General features: G+C 39.5%; 2 protein-coding genes across 2 annotated transcripts; both read left to right on the forward strand.

Annotated features, from left to right (window-relative positions):
* Positions 1-18: 18 nt before the first annotated feature.
* On the forward strand, positions 19-1,852 carry LOC110065235 (cystatin-B-like). The gene is made up of 3 exons (XM_020772345.2): positions 19-158; positions 390-491; positions 1,433-1,852. Exons 1-3 carry the CDS (start codon positions 90-92, stop codon positions 1,562-1,564), a joined length of 303 nt encoding a protein of 100 aa, XP_020628004.2. The 5' UTR covers positions 19-89; the 3' UTR covers positions 1,565-1,852.
* A 2,655-nt stretch (positions 1,853-4,507) lies between these two features.
* LOC149096981 (2'-5'-oligoadenylate synthase 1-like) lies at positions 4,508-11,812 on the forward strand. Its single transcript, XM_089279760.1, has 5 exons — positions 4,508-5,218; positions 6,548-6,720; positions 7,749-8,022; positions 8,281-8,656; positions 9,608-11,812. The coding sequence occupies exons 1-5, from the start codon at positions 4,924-4,926 to the stop codon at positions 9,762-9,764; spliced, it is 1,275 nt and encodes a 424-aa protein (XP_089135886.1). The 5' UTR covers positions 4,508-4,923; the 3' UTR covers positions 9,765-11,812.
* Positions 11,813-12,054: the final 242 nt, after the last annotated feature.

A 12,054-nucleotide genomic window follows, 5' to 3' on the forward strand; every position in this document is an offset into this window, starting at 1 on the left:
TAAAACATTTCAGTTCCCTTAGAGGAAGGTGTGTTTCCTCAGCTCCTTCGATTCTTCTTATAGCTAGACTGATCTAGATCAAAATTAAAATGGCTATGATTGGTGGAACCAGTGAAGTTAAAGTGGCCGATGAGGAAGTGCAAAAGATTTGCGATGAGGTTTGTTCAACATTCTTTAGTATTGGTGCTGTGTACGTGACGCTGAAGAAAAAATGGAGAAATAAGGCGCACTATTCTACTACTTGTTGTACGGTCGTCTTGAGTTGTGAAAAGAAACCTTGGTTGCAGAATTGCAGCAAACTCCTTTTATATTTACCTATGTTACCTGGAACTGTATATTTGTTGATACTATTGATTTAGCAGTTTATTAAAACGTTCGTTTCCCAACAGGTGAAGAGTGCGGCAGAGGCAAAGGCACGGGAAAAATTCAGTCAGTTTCAGGCCAAATCTTACAAGACACAAGTCGTAGCGGGAACAAATTTCTTTATCAAGGTTATTCCATCGATAATAATCATCAATAATAATTATCGACAATCTTTTTGGCAAGAATTAATCGAACTCTCATCATGAACCAGAAACCGGAAAATTGTTAGCCTTTGTTTTTCGTCCTAAAGTATCTGGTTTAATCAGCTATCTTCGTTCTCTGTTAGGAGCTCATTGTTTTAATTTATAGTGTTAGCAATATCTAAAGGCCATACTCTTAAGTGAAAATAAGCCCCGCTCCCCCAAATTTCACACCCCAAATACCATGCTATAATTGCCTCTACTGTATTCTCAGCCTCAGCCCCATGCATTCTGCTAATTACTAATAAGGCCCTCTAAGTTAGGCCCGGGGGGGGGGGGGGGGAGGGGGAGGGCACTGCCATATATGGGCTATATAGGTATGTGCCGCTGTGAAGGGTATGGTTTTCTAGCAGTTTACTCTAAGATAGGGTATATAAATCAGAGCATTTGGGTCTAGAATAGGGTATCATTTTTCACAAAACTGACCAGTTGGTTGAAGATTTTATCTAGAGTAAGGAAACCAGGAATTGCTACTCAAAAATATAAAAAAATGAAATCAGTTAGTGTAAATTTACGCAAATCAGCCTCAACAGTGTCGATAGATGGGGGGATTTGGGGAGTTTACTCTAGTGTAGGTTAGCAAAATTCAGCTGAAGTAGCTCTGGTATAGGCTCAGGGTTCCAGGGTCCCAGTAGCACATCCCCAGCCAGAAATTCCCAAAGTACTCCCCCCTAGGAAGTTAGGCTGATATTTATGACCAATTACAAAACATTTTTCATGTACACAATGAGTTCTTTTTCTATCTGTGGACTGTCAATGTCTCACTAGAGCAGATGCCCACAGCCTGTGCGCTGCAGGAATAATAATTAGTTGGTCAGGGAATATCACAGTCTTGCCATCATTGAAAGTGGTTGTTATTTTGTTTCAAGGTTGATGTTGGCGATGGTTCCTTTGTCCATTTGCGTGTGTATAGGTCTTTACCACATGCTGGATCAACCCTTGAACTTTCTGCTATCAAGACTGGATTGAAGGACGAGGATGACCTTGAGTATTTTCAATGAAGGCTGACAAATATAACATCCAAATTTAGTTGACTTCAAAAAGAACCTTAGCCACGTTTAATTCATGTAGCCTCTATCAGATGCTCAGATAGTAGTGGTTAGGGTTAAGTTTAAGGTTAGATAGTGTTTTGAATACCTTTTTTTTACTTGCAATATATTTTTTCAAACTCTCCTCAATTTGAAGCCTGGTAAAGGCCTATTATTAATAGTATCAACCTGATGTAAAATTTGTGCATTTTTGAATTGGATTAAAATGAATAAACTTGCAGAAATTTCTCTTTATTGGAATTTCTGTTGTCATAAACTGTGCATGGGTGAACAAAACCCACTGAAATTCTGCAGACAGTAACTAATCTGTGTTGCTGCAGAAAATATTATTTATTATTATTATAATTAGTATTATTTTTTATTGCTACAGTTAACCTCAATTTTTTTAACCTTGCTGATTTCCTTCACGAAAGAGAAGTGGCATTTTTTTTGTCAGTTTGGTTTAGGGGTGGCATCAAAAAGCATTTGAATCTTAAAAGTAGGACAGAAATCCCAAGTAGGCCCAAAATCAAGCAACCACTTGTGCATGATTATATTATACATTTTAAGACAGTAAGGAAGACATAAAATGATGAGGTTTGTCAATGTTTTTCTGCAAGTTCACCATGCCTGTTTGAATGAACAATGACCGTTAATTAAGTTCTCGGTGATGTAAAATAGAGAAACAGATTGACAGTGATGAAGCTTTCCATTTTGTTTAAGTAGGAACGTTGTTCAGGGTAATGCATTTGTGATATAAACACTGCAAACAGTAGTATTGAGATATTAGCACAAGCTGAAAGAAAAAGAGGCTTTGCTTATGGGACCTTAGATGCTTGTACAAGGAATATTCTGGCAGAATTTCTTTTTCATTCTGAATGTACTGAAAAGGACACCAAGAAAGGTGATCGAATCTGTCTACATACAGGAAACATCCATAAAGGTTATGTGGGGTCTTCTAATTTGCGAGGTAGGGAGAGGGTGGTTGGGGAGAGTATTCTGATTACAGATGGTTCCCCATAATGAACACACTAACCACAAGCCCCACAACACTACACAATGGCTTATTTTATTTTCACATTCACACGCTAAAATCAGTGACGAGCAAAATTAACCAGGGTGCAATACAAATTAAAGTAATGCACTATATAACCTCACCTGTTGTGAACCATTTCCTGGCTCATGAGAAATTTCTTATTCTTTGGGTGTGCGATAACTTGATTTGGTATAACCGAGTAACCACTTTTTAGAGGAACTTGCAATGCCACTGGCAATAAAAAGCTTTTGTACATCTTTGATAGATTGCCTGGAAGTGCATGAATGGAAGACTGTCAATCTCACAGGAAGCATTTTTCATCTTGCTCTTTCTGAAAAATCTCAAACATTTGTGATGTCACACTTATGGGGTCTATAGCGAACAGGTCCAATCAAAAGAATGAATTGTGGACTGCACTCTAAGTACATCCAAAGACTGATCACGGGAGAATAATGCCCTTTTGCTTAGCTGGGCTTAGCCAATCAGAATAAGAAGGGATAATCAACTTTTTGTTCACTCATAATTATCTGTATCTATAATATGGTCCAGCTTTGAATCATTGCCTACCTAGAAAAAGCTCAAGGCACTTAACAGCTGCAGCTGAAAGGAAAGCATGGGAGCCCATTTCTCCAATATGAGAAATGGGTGATGATGCTGATGATGATTATCATGAATTTGCTCACTTTGAATAATACTTTTTTCGTCACATGCAAGCAAATGAACAAAAAAAGAATCTTTTGTTGAAAAATTGAAAAAGAAAAAAGAAAAAATAGACAATGATACAAACCGCAACCCTGCATCTCAACTGGTTATTGTACCATGTTAGATGGGTTAAAAATACAATAATGACCCTAGAACAACACCCCCAGAGGAAGCAAAGTCAACTAAAATCATGGGTGGGGGTGGGGGTGGGGATCCAAACCATGAAACTTTCCTAGGGAGGAGTGCAGATATTTTCTGCAACAACAATGCAATATGGTTGCCATATGCATCTGAAAATGTTGTGCTAAGTGAGTGGTTTCAGAGTCCCAATAGCTCACCCCAAGCCAAAACTTCACAGAGGTATTACACCACCTCCACACACCATTCTGGCTTCAAGCATAGATTCAGGTGGATGATGCTACATTTTAACTGTTGCAACATACAATGGGTTCTCAAATCACTGTTTCAATGTAAAACATTCATCACAGAATCTGTATGAAAACGACATTTAAATAAAACCGTTGACGCCGGAAAAGGCATCAATATTTATCCCAAGTAATAGTGCATGGAAAAAAGCAACAGTAAACAGATGCTATTAAACTTCAAATGTACATGTATTCAGGAGCTGTGGCCTGTGCGATTTTTAACCAATTAATTATTTAATCAATTAGTATTTAACCGCACGGTCATAGGCCGAGCGCGGGTTTATGTTTTTGACCAGACCCAAACTTCCACTCGGTCAAATCATGAGCGGTTCTTCGAATCACGCAACTGATGACGTTTATTCGCCCAAAGCTGTCACTAGAGTAAAACGTTAATGTACTGAAAATTTTATGAATATTCTACTCTTTATTTAGTACAAAATATATTGGCTTTTTTTGTTATTGAAGCGCTTGTTTCGAAGCGAGTATTTAATACATAAAAAGCAATTACGTCATTCATGAAATGTGTCGACGTTGCAACTTTCTCTTGGACTGCGTGTTGAATAAAATCGTGCTTGTTTTGAACTTTTATTTCGCCAGGAGCGACAGTCTTTTTAATTTTCCGAGTAATTTCCGTATTTTTAGACAAAAGAAGCGAATTGTCGTGCTGTTTTATTGAAGCGAGTTCGGAGATCGGAAGGAAAATTAAATATTTGCGAGCCAAGCAAAGCAAGAACGTGTCAGAAAGTGCAAGGATTACGTCATTGGCAGGGAAATAACCACCGTACTAAAGATAGTCGTGGATAACGTTATTCTTGAATTATGTGACTCGTATGAATCTTTGGAATGTGCGCTGCGTTGCGACTGTAGCGCTAAGAAAACAGTTAAATTTTAAAAGCGCAGTTATAAGATCTAAAAGATCTTCTTGTTTCATTCTAAAGATTTTGTTGTCAATTTGGCATGGGGTCCACATTAAATTGCAAATGTATGCATGAACATAAAAGAAAATAATAAGCAGATAAGTCGGCAATGATTGGCTAGTAAAAAAGAAAATTAGGTAAAGCAAAAGTTGATTGGCTCAAAATGATTTAGGGAAAATCCCCAAAGTCGTGTCAAAATTGAGGAAGCACCAAAGCCGTTGGTTAGTCTTTCGTAACACAAGGTTTTAAGCTATGTCAGAGAGTCGTATTCGCTCTTCCATCGAAGCTGATGTACAGCGCGTTATGTCGGAGAGAGGCACAGAGAAAGGGAGTCGGGGAAAATCTGTGCAATGTTTTGAGTGTAATAAGGCAGTGCGCAAGTTACGTCTGCATATCAGAAAGTTCCATAAGGAGCTCTGTCCTCTGTCATGTTCTGCTTGCCCGGAAAAGTTCGTGGGACAGAAGGATTTGGATAACCATCATAGAAACGGATGTTCCCGCCGAAAGCATCTAAGTTATCGAGTGACCACCCCGGGAAGCTTAATAGGTAAGCATAAAGCAATGTGTTTAATTATTGCACAGTTAGTGGAGGGAATCAAATATTTGCAAGCCAAGCAAAGAACGCGTCAGAACGTGCTAGGATTAACTATGATTATTGTAACCCGTGAAAATTTTTCAAAAAAGCTAGTGACCCATTCCAAAGTTGTAAATAGAACTTTGCGACCCATCCAGTTCGGGAAACAACGTTCTGGTGTGTTCTGATAAAGCAAGATTTCCGCGCAGTCCCATACATTTATTATGCGCAAGTTTGCGACTTCAGTGATGCTTGGTTTCACGTTAATTCCGCCGAGATGGTCAGGAACAAAAGAATTTCTGATTAGCTCTCACTGTTTTGACCACCATCTGCCACTGACGTTATTATCTGAGTCTCTAGAGATTGGTTGCAACCTAGCAATTCATGATTGCTGTTTGTGATTAATTATGTAGGGCGAAAATTGTATGCATAATTAAGTATGGAGTTGTATGGAAATCTGTCCCCCACCATGGTCTGATTCAAGACTTTTATCTATGCGATTTAACAGTAATTTTCGGCCCGTTCAACCCACAAACAACTTAATCCTTCACAAAAATGGTTGAAAAGCCAACCTTTATGGACAAACCCCAACGAATTAGCAAGAACTCCATTTTATTTTGGCCAAGGTGTTTTGCGAAGTGAGTTGTAGCGTAAGTCAACCTCGAGTCAACCACAAGTCAAGCCAAATTTTTCTTTTTTTTTTATTTCGTCCCTAAGAAAAATAGATTGTAGGAAATAAAATATTTGAATATAGATTGTCTTAGCAGTTAACAACAGGACATTCTAATAACAGGCTAATGCGTGTACCTTAGGGCCAACCGTTTTCCTACGACATAGGAAAGCGAAATTAGAACTTCCAGTTTCGTTTTTCGTTTACCCGCGCCATCGGAAAAGGAAATTCGAACTTTTATTTTCGTTTTTCGTTTTCCTACTACATTGAAAGCGAAATTGGAACTTCTATTTTCGTTTTTCGTTTTCTCATGACCTCATTTCCGTTTTTCATCTTCTATTTTCGTAAGACATTGAAAAACGGAATTTGAACTTCGATTTAAGGTACACGCAGACGAATGCGTGTACGTTGCCAACTGTTTTCCTACGATGTGGGAAAACGGAATTCGGACTTCCAGTTTCGTTTTTCGTTTACCCACCCCAAGGAGGGGATTGGGGGGGGGGGGGGGGGGGGAGAATTTTAGTACCCTGTAAGACAGTACAATACGCAACACGTAACACATTACACACACGACACAGCCAACAGCCCTAAAGCGAGCTGGCTAACTATGTGCTTGACTTCCATTATTTCAGAAACGTTTTTTGAAAAAGTTGACTTCACTGACAGTTCTGCTGTTAATAAGTTCATTACCAATGACCTCCAACTTGACGAGGCCAGCAGGGATGCAATTTCCCAGGTTGTAGACCAACTGTACAAATACCTCCAACATAATCTGCCATCTCTCAGCATAAACTGCCTCGTTAAGGTAAGAGTCACCGCCTTGTGTATTGAATGTTAATTTAAGGAAACGTTCATAAATTAGTGCTCCGCGAAGGGAGGGTATTAAAAGTAGAATTTCAAAGTTTAGTTCCAAGAAAGTGAAAGTACCAAAACTATGTCATCCCAGCCCCTCCCGCCCCATTTTCTGTTCTATGCTCTGCAAGGCAAATTTTATCCAATGAATCCATGACTGCAGTTCTCTAAAATTGTACTACTTTAAAATGACCAAAGAGCTAATACAGTATTAATGTCTCAGCTTAAGGCAAAAAGTTTCACCTGACTAAGTGCTGCGTTTAGCTTACTCGCCGATGCAAATCACCACTAGTGAGTTTTTCTAAAATCCCATCTCTGCTATAGTGCCATAGTAACCAGGGGAACGTCAGGTAACATTTCACTTCCGATAAGAAGTGCTTAAGTCTTCGAAATGTTTCGTGCTTAATTTGAAGTACATTAATAAAATGAATACAAGAAAGCAGACAAAATCATGTTTACTCTAACTTCTTACTTCATTTTGATCGAACTGCTCCAAACACGATAAGGACACCAATCTCAAAAATATGTTTGTCACAACGTAAATGAAAATCAAATTGCACGGTATAAAATTGGTTTGTTTAGGGGACAATTTAATTTTGCAAATGAAATATTGTTCAAGGACAAACTCAGTCGACAGACACGTAAGGGTTAGTCTCTACCGCAAAATTTTGAGAAACTATGCTCTCAGAAATACATTTTTCTGCATTGCGGAAGCATAATTTTCCAGTTGTTTTGCTTATTTGGACCTTCCGTGCTCATATAATGTAGTGTCAAGTCAAATCCCGAACAGGATAGAGAAAACTTATTAATTCATACATTTCTTCAGGGAGGCAGCGTGGCCGAGTGGTTAGGGTGCCGGATTTGCATGCGGTGGCCCTGGGTTTAAATCCTGCTCTGGCATCGATTCAGCCCTTTGTGTTTTTTTTTCTAAGATGTGCTGTTTTGTTTATAAATATCCCTTGTCCTTTCAACACAATTCAGGGAGGCTCTGTCGGGAAGGGAACAGCTGTCAAGGACAAAGCAGACATCGACTGTGTGGTTTTCCTCAACAATGTGACAACCATGAAAAAGCACAAACGCAATTTGCAGGAAACAAAGAAGCACCTGAAGTTATGCCTCAAAAAGAGTCCCTATAAAGGCCGATTCACATTTGATGGACAGACACCCTTCGCCGTGAAATTCATATTTCACCTAGATTCGTCTCGAGAATTTAACATTGACTTGCTGCCGACATTTACAACTGATCAAAGTCGAGGTAAAATAGGATTTTAATCTTCCTTTAACCCAACCTCAATATGAGTCCATTGTTTGTCAGTCATGTAGACACAGTCCCCTTTTGGCCAGCCTCCCTGCAGCTTGCTGCAGTTTACTAGTCCATAATGAAGTCTATTTGATTGCAATTTCATTGTTTCGGGGAATATATAAACTTTTGAATCATGTGAATAAGCTGTGAGTGTGTCCACGTTGGATCAAGCCAAGTTAATTAGAATGTGAATTTTTTTGCACTTTGCAGAACAACTGTACGAAGAAATGATTCGTTGTAAAGCGAAAGACAAGCGTTATTATTCAGCTCATTTTGTGAGCTTACAAAGGGAGTTTGTCAAGGAGCAACCGCCGAGCGTGAAAAACTTAATCCGCCTTGTAAAGTACTGGCGCAAAACCTGCATCGAAGACAAAAACACTGGTAAAACTAGACTGCCATCTTCGTATCCGCTGGAGCTCATCACCATAGCCTGTTGGGAGAAGGCTGGGAAACCATCATTTGACATTCGGGCCGGTTTTACAGCTGTTCTTCAACAGTTGGTCGATAATTGCCACATACATGTCATTTGGGATAAATACTACAATGAGGCTCTCGCTAAGAGAGGAATCAGGGGGATGAAGATAAGGTTCGTTTTTGTTCCTGTACAGGGAAAATCCAAGCAAGATCCAGGCGGGGGAGGGGGAAATGCCCATATAAAAGCGATGGGGGTAATCATCGTACCTTTTAGGGGGTCAAATTTGTGAATTGATATCTCTTACGGTGCTAAAATCAGGGAGAGTTATCGCGGTAGCGTCTACTGTGCTGAGCAGAGAAGTGTGACAGGAACCATTTACCAGTCAAATTTTGTTATTCTTTATTGCTATAACGAAATGATGAAAATGTTACTCAGCATTAACGAGTTGTTTTAAGGTTGGTACCCCTTTGTACTCCTTAGTGAAAATGAATTTGGGCCACATCCACAAAACTAATTTTAGGGGTTGTTTTCAAAATTTCAGCCTAGTGCAGTTCTACCTTTGTCGCCTAACTGTGCATCTTGTGGCTATCAGCTGACCCTTTTTCCTTTGTTAAGCGACATCCCACATTTATACCATTCTTTGACATCAAGATAGTTACGATAGACACTCACAGACAGATAGTGAGACAAAGGATGGCGGAGCGAAAGTCAAGTAGTCAGATAGATATACAAACAGCCACCCAGTCAGAAAAACAGACAGACAGAAAGGCGTACAGGCAGGCAGACAGAGACAATCAGGTAGATAGCTAAACAATCAAAAAAGTAGACAGTCAGTTAGTCAGTGAATTAGTTAAAAATACATAGCTTGAGAGTCTGAGAGACAGCGACTGACAAATTTCATTTAACCCAAAGGTGGACAGCTGGGGGTAGACACACAGACAGCCAAACATGCAGACAGTATCATCAGACATTAGACATACCAAGGAGAACGTTAAGCAGAAACAATGAGAGATTGCTTAAGAAACACGGTCTCAGTAATCATAAATAATCTTAGTAATATGAATAATGTCAGTGTCACTTACAGCATGATACTGGACTGAAATGCTGTGTTTGTCCATGCAGCCAACCATTTGTTCTGGACCCTGCCAACCCAACCAACAACGTATGCAGTGCTAGTGATGCCGAGGGATGGAAAACCGTGGCAGATGTGGCTAAAACGACACTTCAGAGGCAGCCACTGAAGGACATCATCCTCAATGGAAACTGGCAAATAATTTAGGTTCAAGATATTCATAGGTCATAAATAGGGGTGGGCCGATACCGATACCAAATACTCGATATCATCGATACTAGCGTTTCAAGTATCAATACTTTTGAGAAATATCGATCGTTTCGATCTCTTTCAATACTGCACACGTGACTGCTCACTGAAATATTCCGTTCAGTTTCAGTACCCTAAATCACCAGTTTTCTCGTTAGTGTTGTTGTCCTGTATTCGAAGGAACAATCGCAGTCTTGTAACTCCCATCTTAGAAGTGACGTAAATACCTGGCATGCACGATAGTTCTGGGAGTCTGAGTTCTTTTTGGTATCCACAGAAGAAGTTAAAGATGGAACACTTTTGCTACGGTTGTGTCTTTTTATGGACTACTAAAAGGCTTTCAGTGCTTAATTGATACCATCAGAGAAAAATCTTGAATGAAATCACAGTATTGATATCGATATCGAATATCGAAAAAAAAAAACGCGAAATATCGGTAAATATCGTACTCGTATCGTATCGATTTAAAAAACTGGTATTAACCCACCACTATAGTCACTGATAAACGAGTCACTTCGCTCTACATTGTTTTGAAGTATTTAATGAACGCACTTGTTCTGGAGTGTATTGTCAATAGCAGAGCTCCCAGTCAGAAGCGCGTGCAAGCGGAGCACCATAGCAAAAGAATATGTATCCATGCGATTTAATTTGGATTGTCAGGCAAGCGTGCATCCATACTCTCTGATTGGTTTTCACACATAGGTGCGTAATGCGTGCAGAGCCGACAATATTTCTCTTCAAATACAGGAGCTCTTAACCAGGAGCTCTGCGGTTAGGCTTGCCCGTCTATATATATTAACTATTTGGTTTAGAAAATTGGTAAAAGGTATAACTTCTTGATTGGTGGGCATAATCACCTTAAACAATTTAACAAACCCGACACGCAGTAGAGGGTTTGCATAACTTTCGAGAATCTTTTACGAGTTTGAAAATTCTCACGTGGTTATGATTAAACGCACTTTCACGAATTTTTCCTGAAACTCGTGTCAGTGACAATAAACTGATATTCATTTCGTTTTCACAGTTCTGAATTTTTTTAAATCATTATCTTATGGTGTTTTTTTAATCGTTAAATTGTCTGATCATTAACGGTCTTAACGTGCTGTTAACCCCCGGGGGTACTCCCTTATATGGGCTATATAGGTATGTGCGGCTCCAAAAGGTATGGTTTTTCAGCCGTGTTGGTCATAACTAGGGTATCGATTTTGGCCATTTCGGTCTTAAATAGGGTATGGTTTTAGCACTCTAGTCTTGAATTGGGTATGTTTCTTAGAAGCTACTTTTTCATCATTATCAATAAGACCATTAACAAAAGCCCTTCATAAATTATGTTTAGGGCAACTGTGCCAGCGGCAATGGCCATAAATTGGTATCAAATTGTTGGCCAGGTCATAAATAGGGTAGCAAAAATCGCAAATTTTGGTCATATATGGGGTAAGGGTTTTGGGAAGTGGGCCGTACACCCCCACCCAACTTTTCTAGGAGTACCCCTCTCGGGCTATTAACACGCCGCTCTCAGTAGGCGCTACTGAAAAGCTAATATTTCCTCGGCATATACTCCCCCAAAGACATAAACATGCTTTTGCCATGCAAAACTGAACATGGAAATAGGATATTAAAAGCAAGCTAATACTCGACCGTCATGCGCGCATACCACACATACAGCAGAATTGCTTTAGGTGATAAATCACGGGTGATGAAAAAAACACTGACCCCTTGTCAATGGACTACCCCCGCCAATGGGCTACCTAAATGGACTTCCTTAAACAGGACTAAACCTCGAGTCTTTTGTTTTTTTGCTACCTACAGCCATCACCGGCGAAATTTAATCAATTATTTTGAAAATTCAAAGTTCTTTATTCGAAACATGGCTCAAAGTCATGCCGCTTCCCTCAATATCAATGTTTGACCGCCGGTCCAAGATTTATGATCAATGGGAATTGTTTCGAAGATCACTTAACCACTTAATCTTGACTTAAGCACAATAAAATAAATGGTATCATTGAGAGCTCTGTGTGCTTTGCTAATTTTTAAGCTTTCTCCTCCTATTCAGGAGCAATTAACCGAACAATATATATTTTTTCGGGGGGGGGGGGGGGGGGGAAGGGGGAAGAATCCAAGGGAGAGGAATTACACGTAGAATTACATATTACACGTAGAAGTATCCAGCTATTGAAATGAGCTATGCTGCTCTAGTAATCTTTCAGTCAGCACTTTTCGCGGGTGAGACTGAAGGAAACGAAGGATA

The sequence above is a fragment of the Orbicella faveolata genome, unplaced genomic scaffold, assembly GCF_042242905.1.
Source record: "Orbicella faveolata isolate gen_17 unplaced genomic scaffold, um_ofav_v1 contig_47, whole genome shotgun sequence".
Lineage (NCBI taxonomy): Eukaryota > Metazoa > Cnidaria > Anthozoa > Scleractinia > Merulinidae > Orbicella > Orbicella faveolata.

Bases quoted from the DNA above. Each gene is read 5' to 3' on its own strand.
- LOC149096981 (XM_089279760.1), top strand. From the start codon at position 4,924: ATGTCAGAGAGTCGTATTCGCTCTTCCATCGAAGCTGATGTACAGCGC. The intron at 5,219-6,547 runs GTAAGCATAAAG...CCATTATTTCAG, and splicing joins CACCCCGGGAAGCTTAATAG to AAACGTTTTTTGAAAAAGTT. The intron at 6,721-7,748 runs GTAAGAGTCACC...AACACAATTCAG, and splicing joins GCATAAACTGCCTCGTTAAG to GGAGGCTCTGTCGGGAAGGG.
- LOC110065235 (XM_020772345.2), top strand. From the start codon at position 90: ATGGCTATGATTGGTGGAACCAGTGAAGTTAAAGTGGCCGATGAGGAA. The intron at 159-389 runs GTTTGTTCAACA...GTTTCCCAACAG, and splicing joins TGCAAAAGATTTGCGATGAG to GTGAAGAGTGCGGCAGAGGC. The intron at 492-1,432 runs GTTATTCCATCG...TTTTGTTTCAAG, and splicing joins GAACAAATTTCTTTATCAAG to GTTGATGTTGGCGATGGTTC.